The following is a 19,985-nucleotide window of genomic DNA, read 5'->3' on the forward strand; positions in this document are numbered from 1 at the left end:
CGCAATCATGTCGTATGTATAAGAAGCGCGTATTTGTCTACTTATGAACATGGCGATTTACACTCTTATGTCATATTTTAACTGAGGATATTCCGTCATTCCGAAGTTCCACCGAATGGGGTCACCTTCACAAAATACTTCTTCTTCTTCCTCTTCCTTAACCGTTTGAGCCCCACTACTGCAAATGACAAGCAGACAAATAATGAGAATAGAGAAACATATCAATTGGGGTATCCTGCTTGATTCAATTCCAAATTCTCCAAACTAACATCATATGAATTGTATGGCAGACAGTAAGGAGAATTACTAATGAGATCTTGGGCTCTAAAGAGTTAATTGTGCCTCCTCTCTATATCGAAAATACCTATGAAGGATCTTGAAAGATTTAACAAGGCCAGACCACAACAACGGCAGTTACATCCCCTTTTCTTTGCGAGAAGTGGGTGGGTTCTCTAACGTCCCACTCTTAAACCAGTACAGAGAAGATTCAGGAGACGGGGCGTGTGTGTCTATCATCGCGATTTGAGTTGTAATTAAGTTAGATTTATTTTGCATCCTTTTATCTTTTATTTGGGAAGTTTTTGCCTCGATTATTAGGAATTCATTGTATTATTATTTCAGTTTAAGGTCGTTTTTTAGGCACTCGGTCGTTCTGGTTTTCATCGACAATAGATCTTCGTTAATCGTCACCTTGGCTCTCGTCATTGCGACCCATAAAATAGTCCTTAACACCTTGTTAGCCATGCTCCCAAAGCGACGTTTGTCTTGAATTTTGTTTCAGTCGCCGCAAGCGTAGCCCAATCTATTCCTACCCGTGAATGGATTGTTAGGCCAACCGCGAAATAAAATTCCCGCGAAATATATACCTGTAGCATTTTCGCGAAATTAAGTTCCCGCAGAAACAAGTAACAAGTAGGTTGTGTAAAACTAGATCAAAGGTTCTCCATAAATCAGTAAAAGAATTCAATCCTAGTTCACATTATATGCCATTATATAACCTAAGTTTCCTATTTTAATGGCCTCGAGTTTATTATAGATATTCGTCTTTTTAATTTTGAAATTCTTTCCGTCGTAGAAACAGATGGAATATTTAAGTAGTTTTCGTTTAACTTCAGAGACATTTTTCCGCTCCTTTGTGTCCTTATTCAAATATTGCGATTTGTGTAACAATAGCACTTCATACCAGTTAGTTCTTAAACAAGTACCTTGTACAGCTTTGATGATTACAAACTTGAGTACTCTGAGGTCATATCGCTTGTTGACCTGACCTAGAATAAAAGTCTAACGCGGAACCAAAACGCTGTCTCTTCCTTGACGTCCGTACGAGCTCACTCGAAGCGGATTTCCGTGTACCAGGAAATCGTGACGAGTTTTCGTTCTCGCAAGCCGAGTGGTATCTATCAGTTACAGCGAGCGAAAACCTATCATCACACTTGAAAAAAGGTTGTCGATGCGCAATCTCGAGCCCAGGGTCCTTTTGGCTCATTGTCAGCGGTATGGTCGCCAAATAATGACCTCAGGAGAATGGATTTTTTGTCCCGGAAATCGTGGGTTTCCGGTTTTAACTGCGCATGACTACATTCTTTAATAATGGCTTCCGGTTGACTTCTGCGTATGCTCCAAAAAGAGGACACGGTCCTCAACGCCTGCGGAAGAAAACAAGAACGTAAATTACTTTTCTGTATGTGAATCTGAAAATCATCGTAAGTAATCAAAAAGGAATTTAAAAACCAGAAGAAAATATCTAAATTTTTTTTCCAGTATGCCCTCCAGTGCTCCTGGAAGTTTGGAATTGAAAGATGAAGGGATAAGTGATGGCTTTTTACGCAGCTTTTACGCTGTTTTCACTTCCCGCGGGCTGATTGAAAGCTAGTTAGTTTAGCAAAGATGGACTTTGAGCGAGCAGTTTTATCTTTTTAAGAGAATTGGGATTCGAGGAAATGAGAATGAGGAAACAGGGCAATAGCAAACAGTAGAAGAAATTGTTTTATATTCCAGAGATGGCCTCCTGATTCTACTCCTGATGCAACAGCTGATAATTGTATAGGTGACTGCACTGGATCCGGGATGACTACAAAACAAAGAAAAACAGCAACTCCTGGTGTCTATTCTTTTTTTTTTTTTTTAACGCCGTTTTTTTTGCCTCCAACATACAACAAGTCTTAGACGACTTTTGTAACTTTTCCATGAACTACCTAACAATGAAAACATGCTAAACAAGTTTCTTTTGATACTGCTTTGATATTTCCTGTTTTACAAATTATTTTGTGACCCTTTGAAATATACTTTGTTATTATTTCAAGTCAGAATAAAATTATATAACAACTATTGAACTATTGACTAGCTCCAGAAAAACTTAGGGAAGGGGAAATAAAAATTCTTACTTGATGTGTTTTATTTTGCAACATTTTCAGACTTTTCCTTAACCTTGAGTTTACTGAAAGTAAATGCATATGAGTCAAATACCCACATCCCCTTATAAAGATCAAGAGAAATAGTGAAGTAATGATATAATTTGAACCTGGAAAGCACCATTAGTTTGCGTCCACTCCAGCTTCTTTCTTTTACGTGATTCACTTTGTTAAATCAAGCTAGCAGTTAATGTTCTTTTTTTCATAAAAAATTAAAAGAAAGAAACGAATATGGAAGATTCACATTTTGCAATTTTTAAGCTTGTGATGTTTCGAGGTTTCAATTGTATCATTGCTTTACTAAAAAGAGAGATAAAGCAAAAATGGTATTTCTTTTAGTCTGTTACAACTTTTAGCTCAAGTTTTATTTTTTTTTTAAATTGCTTGTACTTACTAAAATGATAATCACCTTATGACTGGAGTGTTCAATACCAAGTATAATAGTCACAAGTTTTTGGACAGGATTCAGTTCCCAGCATCGGTTAATTGCAACATAACCATTTATCACACACTTTCAAGGTACTTAACGTCCATTTTCTTGCACAACAGTACACTCCCAGCGGCCACCAAATCGATCAAGTTAGGAGCAAACCTTTCATTTCTCTGATATGCTGCTTTAACTGAAATCTTCAAGGGAAGACTTGGTACTATTCCTTGTTACAAGTAAGACATACAGGCAAGCAGTTCCAGGTTTCTGTACACATAGGCTTCTGCACTGTTCATCAATCTTTTCTAGAAAGTGATATTTGGCACATGATTTCAGTGACATTTTAAATAGGTAGTTACATGATAGTCTTTCAGTATTACAGCTGGAATGCTTGTCTGCGATGCAACCCACAAAATATGTACTTCACCCTTTTTTAATTCAGTATTTGCATGTTTTTTTCAACTAAATATAAAAAAGAATGTTACTCTCTTAAAAACTATGTGGAATATTTTTGATCAAGGCAAATTGGACAAAGATGTATTGACATATAATTTTGAATGACACGCATGTTCAATGTAGTTGTGAAACAAATGTTGATCACAAACTAGCTGTAAATGTAGCAATATATTAAATGTTCATACTTACGGACCTCAAAATCTCTGTGGCCAGCCTTCTCAAGTATTTCAATCCCTGTTGATTACTTGGTTGTCTCATCAGAAACTTGAAACTTTACACTGTCTAGTCCAGGGGAACATGGCCATAAGAAGAATATGATTGTGGTGTTTTCAGTCCACAAATGTAATCGATACCTCATAAGTCGTAACAATGACGCGTTTTTGTGTCAATGATAATCTTATCGGTATTTTTAAGAGCATAAAATATATTCTTTTCAATTTTAAAATAATACATTGACAAGAGCAGACGACTGCGCTTACATAGAAATTAAAGTTCTCGTAAAGTAAAGTTAAAGTATAGGCGATAAAAAAAGGAGGATTTAATGTGTCGCGAGATTCATAGATAATCATGAAAGGATTACCTCTGTGTTTCCATCGGAAGTGTCTTCTTTAAGTACCCGAGGCGTGGGTATAATGGATCTTTTGAGTGGTTTATTTGCGGCAAAATCGGCAAATAGTGAAACTATAACCTGAGAAGGGCTTTGGATGGCGACCGACTTCATTTTTGTTTGATCAAGGACAGAACTCTTTTCTTCACCTTAACCTTCACCTATTTAAGAAAACTTCTCGATTCCTTATTTAAAACTGAAAACACGATTGTAGCAAGCACGTTCGACCCGTTTTTTATTTTATGCTTTTATGTCTTACTATTTTATATTTACATTTTCGTAACCTTGCATGGCCTCTACAATGCATTTTTTTTTCTGCTTTTCACTCCAAAAAAATAAATGCAATGACTTATATCTACTTACACATCTTTGACAACAACGAGAGCAATCCATCGTTCCATGAAGAAGAGCTTCTCGCCATTGCAGCACGTAGCGGCTTTGGTCGGATGTTTTTCACGCACTGACAGGCACTTTACAAGTGAAAAATTTCACGCAAAAAAAATAAAACAAAACAACGATAACAACATTAAAAACAATTTAAGTTTATCGTTGTTGACGCTCTATTTCCGGCCCGATCGATCCCTACCGTAAATCATATTTCCTGTGTGGAGTTTATCGCTTTCCCATCAACCAATCAAAACAATTGAATTAATCGTTCTCTCATTATTCTGCGACCACCAACTGACATGCGTGAAAAACATCCAACCAAAGCCGCTGCACGCTGCAATGGCGGGAAGCTGTTTTTCATGGAACGATTAATTGCTGTCGTTGCTTCCAACGACGTACAAGTAGAAACAAATCATTATTTATTTCTGTGAAGTAAAAAGCAGAGAAGAACGCATAGTAGAGGCCGTGAGAGTGAACAGAAATATAAATTGCTGACCCAAGTTGAAAAACACCAAAAATGTCTGTCAGGATTTGATGTATGAAAGGGGCGGTCAATCAGAAGAATTGGCTCAGTTGCTTCGCTCGTAAACAAAATTTTGAAACACCGTCGCTGAGATGTCTTGAGCAATATTGTTGTTTACAATTTATGAGGACTTTTTGTACTGGGAATATCAAACAATTGGGATGGAACACCTTATCAGTTAGGATTTGGGTATTCGTGTAACTCCAAGGTGTAAGGTAGACAAGAAATAATCTCCTTAAATCGGTTTCTGCGGGTGCGATGTACAATTGTAAAAACCAATAAAATTGTCACTAACAACAAGAAAATATGAGAGTTACTAAAAACAATCTCTTAACGGATTCCAATAACAAAGTCGCCACACTGGAAGAGTTTCTTATATATCTGTTGTGATTTGGCTATTCCAATTTCTTTCACACTGGGGTTTGGCAGGCACTAGTTCCATTTCTGGTGCTTACGTGCATCATGATTGCTTGGGTATAATCAGGAAATTATGTGAACAACTGAGCACCTACCCCTCCGACGATCCAACAACAGTCAACTGATGACAACTTATGGTCAACGTTCAGGTAGGAGAGGGTAGGTGTGCATTTTCTCACATACTGACATCACATGTGATTACCCATCCAAAACTTTGGATGTAAAAAAAAGCTGCCTCTTTTTTCCACAAACGTGCCTTCTTTGAATAAATTAATAAGGTACTTTACGAATTGCCTTGAAATTTGGTCAGAAGACTCTCTAGATATCAAATTATAAAAATGTTTGTGAGGGAATTCGGTTTTTCGAAATCGGTAAAATTTTGATAAGCAAACTAGACGGGAAAATGTTTATAGTGTTTACGTTTAAACTAGGCGTTCACAGTATTTTTTTCGAAAGTCTACCTTATTCTTAAATACTAAGATCAGTAACAATGATCATCAGGTGAATATATATTTCACACCAGGAGAGTCATCTGTCATAAACACTTTTACTGAAAACAATATGTATGTTACTGTTTAAAATAATTCTTTGACAAGTACGTACAGCTGTAAGACTCGTGTGGTTGAGTATAATTTTCCCTAAAGTTCATAACTATCTAGCTCTTTGTTTACTCTTTTACAGAAGCGCAGTCGGGAAAGCGCAACTTTTGATAACACTTCACTTGAAATAGAAGTTGTTGAAAATGAGTAGGCTTTGAACCAAAATTACAAATACAAACTGACTTCTCTGACCTTGCAAGCACTTTAGGCATAGAAATTAACGCCCTAAACATTTTGTAGTAAGGCCCCTAACAGCCAATTAAACAAGGAAGAAGTGTGCTCGACTACACAAGTCAATCCTCCACGTTTGTATACAACTGCTTGTCGTACATTTTCATGTTGATCAGCCTCTACATAGGAAAGAAAATGTGGGACAGTATATGAAACCAAATGGTTTCCACTTTTGCATCATGAGGTGTGATCAAAACAAGCTCATATTAATAGAAGCAGGGAAAGTATACTATCGACAGCTCTACACCATCAGATACGCTGTTTCACTTCAACTTTACAATGAGTTTTTTACAATCATCTAATACTTTTTTATTCCACCAGCAGAAACGGTTGTTATCCAAAATTTTTGATGTGCTTATTGTAAGAAACTCAATGGAGAACAACACCCGGAGAGATAATTTTCAACTATTCCCGTCGTGGAACCGCAGCGACACAACAGAAAAGAATTCAGTATTATACCAACAAGTAGAGATTAATGGATGCTCTTCGGACGTCTGAATAAATCATTGTCAATTTAGAGAGTGCTCGCAGCCAAGCTTTCATTCTCTCTTACTTGAAAAGAAAGTCATGGGTGTTATATTCATCTCAAGTCTCACCTTGTGCATGGTTTCCATGTCTTTAAGCTGGTCTCTTAAATCAGTGAATGTTGGTCTCGCATCAGGGTCATTTTGCCAGCAGCTTATCATGATCTGGTACCTGAAATTGACAGAGCTTTATTAAGACCACTATTTTATGGGAATAGCTCCCCAGGATTCTTGGGGTACAGATCAAGCAGAAAATAGGAAAGTAAGCTTACAACTTATCATCCACGTGTTGTGGTTTAGGCATTCTGTACCCCTGCTGAAGTAAGTTTGCAATTTTTCTTCCATCCATTCGTGGATAAGGCGAACCACCTGAACAAGAATTACATGAGAATCATACCGTTCTTGAAAACAAATTTCGACATTGTGCCTTCTGTTTCATTTGGCGAAGAATGGAGTTGCGTAGAAAAGATCAACTCGTTTGTCCATCCAAATAGTTTGTATTGATGAATTTTACAAGATAACTTGGAATGCTTTAAAAAAACAATTCATAATTAAACCAACATCAAAGAGTTAACAAATTCCACAAGTAGTTACCTATGGTGAAAATCTCGTAAAGGACAACTCCATAGCTCCATCTGCCAAGAGGCGAAGAAACATACGTAACGTAGAAGATTGAAGACATCAAAATTATATGACAGAACTAGGATTATCTTTTGACATGTCACTGCTAGCATATCGTTAGTTGTTTAGATTTCTTGGAAAAGAATTAAGAGAATTCACCGTTAAGGGAAATGGTAAGATGCACTTACACGTCACTTTTGGTGGTATATTTACCATACAACAAGGCCTCATAAGCTGTCCACTTCACTGGAAGACGACCCTAAAGATTTCAGCAGAAGTTGATGTTATACTCGTAGGTGTATTAATAATTTATGTCTGGATCCATGAATATGCCAGCTTCACCACAGCAAGGATTGTGGAGAATGATTATACTGAATATCATGTAACCGAACACCCCTATCTTTGTATAACCTTTGATTTTCGTTCATAAATATTTTCCTGCTGCACATCTCTGGCCATCCCAAAATCTGTTACTTTACATGTTTCATTTTGTCCTACCAACACATTACGGGCTGCAAGGTCTCGGTGGATGATCTAGAAAATAATTAACAATACAAAAGCGAAAATCAGTAAACAGGGGAAAAGGAACTGGAAAAAGATTCAGATAATAAAATGGAAGTAGAGCATTATATAGAGCATGATAACGTAAAAAATGGGAGGGCTCCCCTGCAGGCGTTACGCATACTTTCGCACCCCTCAGGCAAAATCTTTTAAAGAGATTACATGTATCAAAAAATAATCCTACCAAGACGGTACGCCCTAAAAAGGATATATTATAAATAAATGTTGATTGCTGTTTGTTTTCTTGTTTCTTTTTTTGTTCAACTCACAAATTTTGAAGACAGGTAACTCATTCCATCGGCAATTTGCCAAGCAAATTTCATCAGCTGTTGTGACGTTAGATTTGTTTGCGGTTTGATATCCGGGTCTTTGTAGTAAGTGTCATTTAATCCACGGCTCTTTCTCAGGTAACCCAGCAGATCCCCAAAAGGCACATATTCAATCAAAACCAACAGTGGTTCTGCAGAAATTAAACAAGCTAAATGAAAAGACACAATCACTACGCTTTAAGGATCAAGAAAAACGGCTGGAAAATTAAATTCTTACTCATAAGAAGGTATATACCAATCATAGCCAATTGGCAAGCGATAGAACTTGTACAGCAGACTGATCAGTTTAGTCGAAAACATTGTCTCTACTTGCTTGATTCCTCTTTGTTAACCCAGAAAAAAACAGAATCAGTGCGGTCAACTATGCTTACATATTTTTTGCACTCGAATATATTCCGATAGAGTGGCTCCCAAACACCTGAAGCATATTTATCTCCGACTAGATACTCTTACGGAGTTAATTGTAAAAGGAAAATGCGTATGGCAAACTAAACCGCCACAACCAAAGCATACCCGACTCAGTTACACATCCCAAAAGTCTGATCACGTAAGGATGAGGTTTTATCTGTTTCATTGTTTCAAGTTCTTTCATCAAATCTCTCTTGTCAGATTCAGCAGCATTAGCTGAAGAGTTAAAAGTAGAGGCGAAATTAATAACGGAAATGACATACAAAGTGCCGGAGTAACAACAAGAGTTCTCAAAACTTCAGTCCTTCTTCCTCCTGTTTCATTTCCGGAATGACTGTGTTCTAAAACTGTCATTACATTTGATCAGAATCATAGCAACCAAACAAAACTGTAAAAATGTTTTTGAAAGTAGCGCTAGTGCTCACATTTAAGCATCTTAACAGCCACTGTGGTCATTCCAGGCATTCCACGAAGTCCTTCAGCTGTTCCTTTAGCAACTTGACCAAAAGCACCTTTACCAATGACTTTTTCTATAGTAACGTGACGTCTTGGAACTTCCCAAGAGCGTGTTAATGGATGAAGAGGCGCGTAAACAGCATCTGGACCATCACTTTGTACTTTTCTATTATCTTTGCTGGCTTCTAAAAGATCCATGTATTCCGCAGGAGGCTGAGTGAGTTTGCTTGAATCGGGCTGACTTGGTTCGATATCTTCTAAATCTATTTCATTCTATTAGATCAATATACCAGTTAAGGTATTCACAAATAACTTTACTAAGTCTCCATAAAAAGTCGTACCTGGCGATAAAGACAGTTTACCCATTCACATGAGACTAATGCTTATGTTCTTCCTCCATTATCATTAAGACTAACAAGCAATATGTTCTCTGCCGGCTACTGAAACTTTTGTCCAATTGGGTGTTGAGGTTTTATAGCATATTACCCGAAACTACAAACTGCAACATGAGGATTGTCCATGCAGTAGCGGAGTTCTTTGACAAATAAACACACACAAAAGTCCTGCTGCACTCACCTCCCTAACTACTGATTAGAAAATAAGGCACTGAGAAAATAACATGGCCAAGAAAGCAAAAAAAAATATCTAGAAAGGAACTATCAATCGGGTGCAGACCCGTTGGCTATCTATTAAGTGTAGCCAAGGAGTGGAACTGGGGACAACCGAAGGCAAATCCATAAGTAGCTCGATAAAGAACTTGATCCCACGACAAACGCCCTATCGAGTCAAACTCCTCCCTCTATTTTATTGTATCTGTCACCCATTTAATTTTCGTTTTTGGTCAAATCCCTCCTTTTTTTCTCTTAAACTAGTTAGAATGTTTATTTTCCCATAAAAGGCAGCAGCAGCAAAGTTAGATCGACATGACCTTAACGTCTAAGCTATAACTTACGTCGTAAACACCTCTATTATCTTCATAGGTCCTACAATTGAGAAAGCATTCAAAAATTTATAAACAGCAGACAATTTTGTTGGTTTTAGAGACATTTTATGTTATGATGATACCATATCTTGTGCTTCACATTTCACAGAAGTTAAATGGCAGCAAATTCTTACCTCCGTTTTCCTACTGCGCCTAGAAAGAAGCAAGGAATAGAAAAAAAGACAGATGATATGGACGTAAGCCAAATATTTCCTTTTGTTTATTAGGTCTCGCCGCTCCAACCTCTTAACATGAATGATGCACCGTCACTTACCACTCCTGTGTAGCCAGATAATGTAAGCTATTAGAAGAAGGATTATGAAGGTAAGAACCCCAATAGTGGCTTTGAACAAGACGTCGTTACAAGGGCAGTTACATTCCTTAGGACCTAAATGGATTCAAGGATACATTTTATAGAGGTTAAGGAGGTAATTTACTAATCCTAGTCGATAAACTGCTCTCGTTACACGGGTTAGGCCTGAGACCGTTAAAAAAATAAACTCCTGTTGGCTAGGTACTAGGAGAAATTAAGGCGTTCTCTCCCTGTGATATTTGCAAAAACCCAATTTTTTTTTGATAGAACAAAAACAATAACAACAACGACTTAAAGATGATATAGAAATAGAAAAATTCCATCATTTTCAGAAGGATTGATACATGTAAACACTCTTGGAAAGTTCGAAAGACCGTTCAAGCCCCTTTGTAATATTTACCTTGCGTTGTACTTTCCGAGCCATTTGTGAGTATCAAAACTTGTTTTATTGAGTCTGGATCGACTTTAAAAACTCCGAAGTTGTCTTTCCTTGCAGCATTCGACAGGAAAGTCAAAACATTACTTACGATAACACTTTGATTGAACCTCATCATGAAGTAAAGAACGACACTGCCACATCTAGATAAAGGGGGGAAAGGAAAGAGTACCATTACACATTTAATGTATTTGTACTTTGGCGACTTTAAGTGTTAAAATACATGACGATTTAGCCAAAGAAGTATTTTCATGCAATAAACCAAGCTGAATCAAATTAATTATATCTGATGTCGTTCTGTGTCAGTCTACACTGTACATTATTGATTAAGTAAGACTTGCTAGAGCAGGAAAACCAGTTTAAATGCTGAGAACAAGAATAAATGTTTGCGTTAGCTTTTGTTGGCTAAATGTGAGATGCATTCCACCCTACTTACACAATCTAAATGGCTAACACCCATATAATCTAAATTTAGATCATTGGGTTCAAGCCGTCTCAAATGATCATCTAAGTCTTCCCAGTAGCTCATTAAATATGCATAAACATTTCGACCAATCAACTCCCTTCACTTCGGATTCGTAGGGGGGAAACCTTTACCGATTGGAATAGTTACGAACTCGCAAGCTTTTCTTGGTTTGGAAGTTCAGGTATTATCGGCTTTGTCGTGCACTTTTGGCGCTTCTTCGTTACTATGACCGACAAGGATACAAGTAGAGCTCGCAAAAGAACATACAATAAAATAAGCGATGTACAAAGGTCAAAACTACAAGAATATTATGACGGCGGCATGAAAACATGCGGTTCTGATAATACGGAAAAAATTGGAGTGGCAGCCGAGGAAACTGGGCTGACTATTGATCAAGTAAAGGTAAGATATTTTTTAGTTGGACTGAAACACTACCATGTTTCATGTATGTGGAATACCCCGCCACTTATTTGCATCCCGTTGAATAATAATAGCGATCATTATGGTGAGTGCTTCTTTCTTCAAAGCTCACCGACATATGTAAATGATGTAGCGGTATATTGTCCTATAGAATTAATTCCCTTACTCTGTGTGCTGCATAAACGAATCTTTTTAAAGGATTGATTCTTAAACAGAATTTTATCCGTCATATACCGAGGTCAAGGAAGTTAACTGTACGATTGTACTATTCATAATGAGGCCTTGTGGTAATTATTTCCCTCGTTAATTAAAGTAGGCTTACTTTTTTTTTTGAAAATAATTGCTTTATGCAGTTTTATGCTCGAAAATACGCTTGCAGTGTGCAGTATAATCAATGATCAAGAATATGCCGGTAAAAGAAGATATGTGTTTACTCATCCGTTATTGTAAATTTAAGAATATATATTGTGTTACATTACAAATATTGAGAGCTAACCGCAAGCAACCTTAGTTAAAAGTGGGCTAACCCGAGTGCTCTGTAGGCCAACAGAAGAGCTAGTTAGGCCAACCTGAGTACTCTGAGGCTAACCAGAGTACAAGTTTGGCTAATTGGAGCTGAAAAGTAGGCTAACCAAAGTGTTAATAATAGGTAACCCATAGCTAACGATCGAATCCTGGTTCGAAGTTTAGGTATCCTCAATCTAGAGCTGTTAAATGTTATAATCACATCATCCATTCGACATACATGTACATACCAAGAAGATCTACCTTTATTGATTTGTTGCCAGCCAATCATTCTGTACTGGATTGAAAATTTGCTCTGTATACAAGCTCAGAGTTTCTGTGAGTTCCCTTTGAGTTTCTGTGGGTTCCCTGTGTTGCTTGTCTGAATTTAAAAACCTACGGTTATTATTATTTTGTCTTTATTTCTCCACCTTGTTGTTGTTGTCAGAATTTTGGTGAACAAGATCTTAATTTTTTCATACTTTCACATATATGCCACAGCTACTTTTTGGACCATGTCCCCTGTAGGAATTTACCCTGGCTGGGCCTCTATAGGGCCAGCCAGTGAAAGAGAGCAAAAAGGGAAGGGTTTCTATTGTAGCTTAAGGCATTTTGAAATACTTTATTTTTAATGTGGTACATTTATGTAGAAATGGATTGGAAATGCCAGACAAAAGGAAAAGATAAATTCTGGAGTACAAGCATCTCCAAAGCCAATTAAGATCCCAACTGGTTCACATGGCTCACACTCCTACAACATGTTCTGTTCAGAGTATTTCAAGTCAGGTGAGAACCCTGATAATGTTTTCAAACACTAAGGACAGATTATTTACATGCATTATAACTATTATAGACCATGGCTAAAATATAGGGTAACATTAGAGGTGTACAGTCCTGGGGCATGGGTGTGCAAATCCTCCCCCCCCCCCCAGTTTAAAAAATTTTCAAAGTCCAAAGGTGCCCATACACCTATGGGTATCATTAATAAACCTCTACTAGTCTATTATTTCTAAGAAATGAATATTGTGGTTTTCTCTGCTAACTGTGCCTGCTGGACTTTTATTTTATTTTGGTGCCAGGATACCAGATTTAAATCAATAAGGGACAGTGGCCTTGTTAAACTGTGTCTAAACCCCAGGGGGGGTACTTGCAGGGGTGGGGGTCTGACAGAGCTCTATATTGCGACCCAAAAGGGTTTTCATCCTCAGCTACTTTTAACCTTTGACACCATAATAGAGTTGTTGATTAATTTATTTTCATTTTTAGTTGATGCAATATCTTTGATTGCCGAGGAAACTGAAAATCATGCAGTGACATTGTAATAATCAAACCAATTGAATTGATATTCAGTGGAAATGAAAGCTTTAATTTTTTTTTGCTAGATGAGTGCAAGAAATTGTCCTTGGCTCAAAAGAATGAAGAAGCTGCCAAGAAATGGCGTGACATGACATCTGCAGAAAAAGATGCGTTCAAAGGAAAAGCAGAAAGTTTAAAGGCCCCTGATGTTTCAGAGCTTAGTGAGGCTCAAAAATCTAAATTGATATCAGTTCACAGAAAAAATCTTCTAAATGAGGTAAAGGTTTCAATCACTTTATGAAATAATCTCCAGCCAAGCTCAATTCCAATTAGGTAGCATAAACCATGCAAATTCAGAATAACTTATAACTTTATTAAAAGTGGATGAGTAATTTCTAATTATTGTACTCTGTGGGAATTAATGCAACATGCAGATGTTTGTGTCCTTTTGAGTAATCCTTGTGCCACATTTACTTTTTCATCTGCTTCAGATCATGTTTCTAGAATACTTGGGCTGTGAATCTTCTCTGATTTTTCAAGACACTTCAGGCCAAGTGTACAACTTTGGATCAAGTGCAGGTTTCTCTTTCTTATGCCTGAATCCTGACATCAACATCAAATTCCGAGACCACTTTGGTATATATTATTACTTTGAATTAGTAATATTATAAACATTGAAAGTGTTCGATTGATTTGTTGGCATGCAACTGTATTAGCAGATGTTTATATAGCTTATACTATAAAGTGTGTCATCCAATTGACAAGATTATTCATGATTGTAAATAAGGTGAATACATCATCAAAATAGACCTGAAACTACATAGTACCTCTGTATTTATTTATTTAGCTTGCACCAATGAGAGGTACACATGCAAAGATGTACAACAGCTATTCAATTCCAAATACAGTAAGTTTAAGAATATACATATTATTCACTATAGTACAGATGTTAACATGTAATTGTTGTCATCATCATCGTCATCATCATCATCATCATCATTATTAGCTATGATAATAACAACAAAGCTGATGATGTCTATAACAAAATCCTCAAACCTGATTGGTTCTGAACAGCGAATATTTGATCCTTAATCTGAATACTGTAATAAGAAAACTGTCCAATTTGGCCTGTGTGATTACAGCTGCTTTTAACTGGACAGGTCAAATCTGACAATTGTGCAGCCAATAAAAATCCAGTAGAAAATGCCACTAGCTAATGAAATTGAATTACTTATTCTTACCTTGTGTCTCACATTTTGGCAAAGAAAGTGTCATATGGGACATGTGGAAATGGTCAATAAGACTTACTGTCATACATTTCAGGGGTAATCAGGCTCATTACTTGCCCAATTACTTCCTGAATTGTACTCCACTCAGTGCTATTATCATTACCAATCAATGTTTCTCTTTCTCTTGCACAATAGGCGAAGCAATAAAGAAACCAGGCAGCAGGTTGCCGTATCTACGTGGGGCTTTTACAGTAGAAAATCTCCCAGATGGCATTTTCTTTAAGAAACCCTTCCATTATGGCACTAAACAACTCCAGGCCATAATGGAGAAAAAAAGCGAAATTAAATTCGTGATTACCAGTAATGCAAATGTAAACTTGCAAAGCAACAGGGATTTTATTCCCTCTCCAACTCAGCCTGAAACAGTAGTCACTCTTCTGTCCAGGATAGTGGACAGACAATGTGCAGAAAGGGTAGTTAGACTGTCTGACAAGATTAAAGAACAAGATGTGGAGGTTGTGGAGTTGAGACTTAACCAGGAAGAGAGACTAAGATTAAATGAATATAGTTTTTATTTTGAAGATGATGCATGGCTTGCTGTTGGTGCTAATATTCAACACTCCACAGAAGCACAAGGGCTTATTGTCCCAGTGTTTACTGAGTCAGAAGATGAGAAATTGTGGCTTTTCTACACTATCCAGAATCCATCAAAACTAGTCAAAGCTTCATTTACTTACAAGATAAAAGGGTATTGGCTTGACTTACAAGGCCAATCCAACTACAAATTACTGAACAATCATCAGGATTATGTTACTATTGCCAACTTGATCAAAAATGGACCCTATGGACCATTATATTTTTTGCAGGGGATGGAAATTTCAGATGACCAGTATTTTAATATACCTGAAGTATTTAACAATGCAATATTTGCTGCCTTAAGAAGTAGCACTATTATTTAAAATTTAACAATATGTACTTTTCAATTTAATATACCTTTTCTAAGAACCTATTGGAAAGCCAATTTTATAGCCAGCTGACATACAGAGAATCCTAAATTGTAGTTCTTAAATTGTTACTATTATTAAACTATAGATAATGATTAGCCTAGAAGTTTGTTTGCTAATTTGTTGATCATTTTCAGTGGTCCAAGTGGTGTGTCTAAAAATGAATACAAAATCCAGTATAAAGCACTTTTATTACCTATTACAATAGGCTACATGCATGTCATACTTTCTAACAAAGACCACTTGTAGAAGCTTGATTGTACAAAGAAAACCAGAAACATTACATTTTGCCATTTTTGTGTACTAATGATAAGTACTTTTCAGAATATTTGCCAATATTGTGTACTTTTGGTAGGTGGTAATCAAAGCGTCGTCCAACCCAGGTACATCCCTGTAGTGGACAACATCTAATGGGCCTCTTGGTTTTGCTGAAAATATAGGAAAAATGCAATGTGTCAAAATGAGCTTGAATTGAAAAAAGTCAAGAATGCTGTGTACAGTAGAGAAAACACTCATCTATGTAACTACAATGAACACAATCCTCTAAAAAACAGAACTGAACAATAAGAAATGTAATAAATTACCTATTTTCCTGATTTCCTTTGGCCTTTCCCTGATTCTTTTCACTCTTTAGCTCCTCAACTTCACTCTTACTCAGCTTATGTGCATGTTTCAAATGGTTGGAAAGATTATTGTATTCTTTCTGGCAAATCTGGAAATAAAATTATAGAAAAATAGATATGTGAATATTTCATTTTGGATCATCATGACTGCTTAGCTTGTTATTGCAAAATGACAGCTAGTTGAGATCATCATTAGATAGGCCAAGCATCAGCATATGACCCACAAATATCTCTCTACAAAGAATGATCTATTCATATGTAACATTGTTTTGTGCAAATAACATTCCAGATGCCCATACACAGCTGTGCTCATAAATATTCCAGCAATGCTGCAGATTGTTTCCCAGAGTTTTCAGAGTCATTTGACCCACCCTTATCAGAAAAGAATAGAACATCTAACCAGTATATGCAGAAGAAGAACATTTTTTTCAGTTATTTTAATACCCTGGTGAGTTTTTTAGCCTGGGTTTCCAACATGAAATTTCCCACATGCACTGTAGTCTAGCCCATACTCCACCAACTGCGCCAACTGTACTGGATGGTGGTTGGATAAGGGTGGTGAGATATTATGGGATACAATTCTAAAAAACCGTCTTAGGTTGAAAGAGCAGGTGAAAATTAGTCAAAAGAAAATTAAAGGCTGGGTTGGAATATAGGAATAATGCTTAACAGGTTTCTAAACGGACATTAGTTTGACACTACTCTGGTTTGCAGATTTAATGAATTTAACCGAAGAAGTTATGATTCATAGACCCAACGTTTCTACACTCTTGTCTAGTGCCTTCATCAGGGGTGATCTAAACGCTGCAACAAGAGGTCCTTTTATATGATCACTAATTAGGTTTCTAAACCTCAGAGATTTAAAATTATTTGTTTGGAAATGTGAAGTCATGGTGCTGGAGAAAATGGCACACTCTCCACTCAGTGACTTTACATTAGGCCTTTTATGTTTCTTAACATTAAGAAGGGGGTCATGTGAAGGCTAACTAGCTGCAAAGGGGCCAATGATCCAAAAGAAGGAGAAACAGTTATGCAATCATAAAACACATGCAAGAATGCACCAGGATAAAATAATGATAGGACTAATTTATCACAAAATATCATGATATATTAGTGTCTTGCAGATCAGTTACTCATGCCTTACCCATGCTAGTCTGCCTTTTGCTTTGGTAAATTGATCTGCACATTGTTTTGCTCACCTTTGTCCAATAATTTTAAAAAGTATTTTCTTATTGTATGAACAAATGGGCCAATATCAACATCTTAAAGGTAGTTCTAGATGTCATTCTCACACCACTGTACAGACTCCACCACCTCCAGGGTTTGAATCCTTTTGAGTACCAAGATGGGTGTCTTTTGTTTACATTTATAAATCATAGTGCTACATTCATTCTATATAGGTGTAGATTATATGTAGGAGCCTATTACTTTATGAACCAGATAGTGGAGTTGACCTAAAATTTTATATTTCATGCTTCATACAATGGCAATCTTAGCTCATCCTCTCTCAGTTAATTGGCATTTTCTCAATGCACCTTTCAACATAAAGCCCAAGAAGAAGAGGGGTGTCTGGCTAGCCATGGAAATTTGACTATGAGGGCAGTCCCCAAAGTAGGTATTTTGATTTTTTGTAATGTCCCCGGGGTGCATAGAGAATTTTGGCACTTCGTTATAAATGACCACACTCACTTACCCCAGTGTAGGGATTTTGATATTTTTTACCAATTTCGGTGTCCAGACTGGGGTGGCATATTTGAAAATTATTTGGACAGAAAATATCAAAATCCCCAAACCTTGCTTAACCCCTCCACCTGACTCCGTCTAGTGCATAACATTGAAAGCTGCATACTCACACTGCAGGGATATTTATAAAGTTTTTTCCTCAGTCGTTTCTTCCGCTGTGGTGGCTTTGGCGGGTTATGATCATTCAAATGACTTAAAATGCTTTCGGCCTCGTTGGACATCTTCATCTTTATCAATTCCATTAACATTCCTGTACGAATTGAGGTTGTCGACTCCACGTTTCGGATCTCATGGAAATGGCAAACAAGGTTTTCCATTAAACCGAGAAAGTGGCTTCTTTGCGTTAATCCAATATCCTTTGCCACTTTCTTTTCTTGGCGAATTTGAACAACAAGATCACTTGGGTCGTATCCGTTTTCAAAATGGAAATACATTTCAAAGGGCGTAAAGAGCAGCGTAAGTTCGTGACCTCGCTCCCTGTGGCTTGTCTGGGGGTCTGGTTCCCAGTCCATTGATGTTAGAGGTAAACTGCTCTAGCATTCCTCAGCCTTCGATCCGAATCTTTCAGTTCGGAAATGTAGTATACAGATATGCCACGCACAACACGTTTTGCGTTTTTTTTTTCCAGTTGCAATGGATTAAAAATCGCAGTGTCTCAGTGTCTCAGTGCGTCACCATCCCGTCTCTTTTTCCTCGCCTCCCCCTTCTCCCGCCTCCCACGTCTCACACCTTAACTTCCCCCCCCCCCCCCGACCCTACCTAGACAAAATGTTTCTACGTTTGGTACTTTGATCGACGGAAAAACATGGCTTCTCCTCGATGTAATGGAGAAGTTTCATATTATCATGGCGCAAGGACATCAGCACTGACTGTGCTAATTTCGTTAAAAGAATTTAGAAAAACTTCACATGGTTAGCCAACCCACAGTAAATAGCTGTTATGATATCTTTTGGCTGTTATAATATCTTTTGGCAGAAACATGAATTCACCTTCAAAAATAATCTTTAAAAATATCCGTCCGTACACACAATTGTAAACACTGATGAGGAATACGGTAGTTTAATGCTATAACGAAATCATGTGCTAAACCTGACTACTGGACTATCTAGAAAAGGACAAAAAAAAAAAGACCTTTAGAACAATTTTAGGAAGAAACTAGTCGATAAAACTATTAATTAACATTAATTTCGTCAGGATAATGATATTTTAAGAAATATTTTAGTATCATCGAGGTTGGACGACGATAGAGGTCGCGTGTGACTTGTGGTTCATTTGCTACTTGATGTACAGTGACAGTACAACACAACTTAACGAATAAAGCGAAGATCTAGAGTTAGCAATTAAATGCGTTAAACCACTGCGCAATATGCAGGACACTTTTGCAGAGTAGCACTGACTGCCTGTTTACCATTTTAACAACACAATCCGTTAAATCGCCTGAAATAATTACAACTTATAACTTTTTCTCAGTAATTCCGGCACGTGCTAATTCCGTTACGGGTGTGTCAATTTCGTTATGGCCTCACGAAGGACGTATACTGATATATTTTTTACTTGATATCATACAAAACAGAAATTTGAAATTATGTGGCTCATATTCACTATTTCATGGATGCCACCAAGATATGTATTGCCTAAACACTTTCAAGACAGATTTGTTAGGAACATGTATATATATATGCTCAGTTAATGTGACTGCGTTCATAAGAGGTACTGTATAGTAAGGTTACACAATGAGATCCATTGCCATCTAAGAATGAAAGGTGGTACATGGGTATATCTGCATGGCCATTTTTGTTGGACGGGTGATGGTTAAGCATGCAACGCTCAAAAAGCGTCACCTCAGTTCAGTAAGGATGGTCCGAATTGACAATGTACAGAAGAACAACGACCAAATTCAGTATTTGGCTTATCAATTAGAGTATTCAAACCTAAGATATAAAGTGCCTTATATGTGCGATAATTATAATACGGAGTTTATAAAGATATTCGAGACACCCACCCCATACTTG

The 19,985-nt window shown here is 37.1% G+C and overlaps 3 protein-coding genes across 3 annotated transcripts; 1 reads left to right on the forward strand and 2 right to left on the reverse strand.

Annotated features, from left to right (window-relative positions):
• Positions 1-5,766: 5,766 nt before the first annotated feature.
• On the reverse strand, positions 5,767-10,092 carry LOC149044008 (tyrosine kinase receptor Cad96Ca-like). The gene is made up of 9 exons (XM_089209106.1): positions 8,927-10,092; positions 8,607-8,717; positions 8,034-8,224; positions 7,615-7,737; positions 7,392-7,462; positions 7,177-7,217; positions 6,855-6,951; positions 6,655-6,754; positions 5,767-6,177 (listed from the first exon to the last, which is right to left on the reverse strand). The coding sequence occupies exons 1-9, from the start codon at positions 9,153-9,155 to the stop codon at positions 6,121-6,123; spliced, it is 1,020 nt and encodes a 339-aa protein (XP_089065232.1). The 5' UTR covers positions 9,156-10,092; the 3' UTR covers positions 5,767-6,120.
• Positions 10,093-11,262: 1,170 nt separating this feature from the next.
• LOC149044009 (uncharacterized) lies at positions 11,263-16,203 on the forward strand (the record flags this gene model as incomplete). The annotated part of the gene is made up of 6 exons (XM_089210819.1): positions 11,263-11,556; positions 12,729-12,864; positions 13,461-13,651; positions 13,866-14,010; positions 14,222-14,281; positions 14,799-16,203. Coding segments are annotated over 6 exons (1,590 nt in total), but the record flags the coding sequence as incomplete, so codon positions are not given.
• Positions 15,873-18,690, reverse strand: LOC149044010 (uncharacterized). Its single transcript, XM_089209133.1, has 3 exons — positions 18,084-18,690; positions 16,192-16,319; positions 15,873-16,035 (listed from the first exon to the last, which is right to left on the reverse strand). Exons 1-3 carry the CDS (start codon positions 18,483-18,485, stop codon positions 15,888-15,890), a joined length of 678 nt encoding a protein of 225 aa, XP_089065259.1. The 5' UTR covers positions 18,486-18,690; the 3' UTR covers positions 15,873-15,887.
• Between the last annotated feature and the right edge of the window lie 1,295 nt (positions 18,691-19,985).

This window comes from Pocillopora damicornis, chromosome 6 (genome assembly GCF_964200805.1).
Source record: "Pocillopora damicornis chromosome 6, jaPocDami1.2, whole genome shotgun sequence".
Taxonomy (NCBI): domain Eukaryota; kingdom Metazoa; phylum Cnidaria; class Anthozoa; order Scleractinia; family Pocilloporidae; genus Pocillopora; species Pocillopora damicornis.

Bases quoted from the DNA above. Each gene is read 5' to 3' on its own strand.
- LOC149044008 (XM_089209106.1), bottom strand. From the start codon at position 9,155: ATGGATCTTTTAGAAGCCAGCAAAGATAATAGAAAAGTACAAAGTGAT. The intron at 8,718-8,926 runs GTGAGCACTAGC...TTAACTCTTCAG, and splicing joins GGCTGTTAAGATGCTTAAAT to CTAATGCTGCTGAATCTGAC. The intron at 6,178-6,654 runs GTGAGACTTGAG...TTTCCTATGTAG, and splicing joins ACATGGAAACCATGCACAAG to AGGCTGATCAACATGAAAAT.
- LOC149044010 (XM_089209133.1), bottom strand. From the start codon at position 18,485: ATGGACTGGGAACCAGACCCCCAGACAAGCCACAGGGAGCGAGGTCAC. The intron at 16,320-18,083 runs GTGAGTATGCAG...TTTTATTTCCAG, and splicing joins TTTATAAATATCCCTGCAGT to ATTTGCCAGAAAGAATACAA. The intron at 16,036-16,191 runs GTAATTTATTAC...CTATATTTTCAG, and splicing joins AAAGGAAATCAGGAAAATAG to CAAAACCAAGAGGCCCATTA.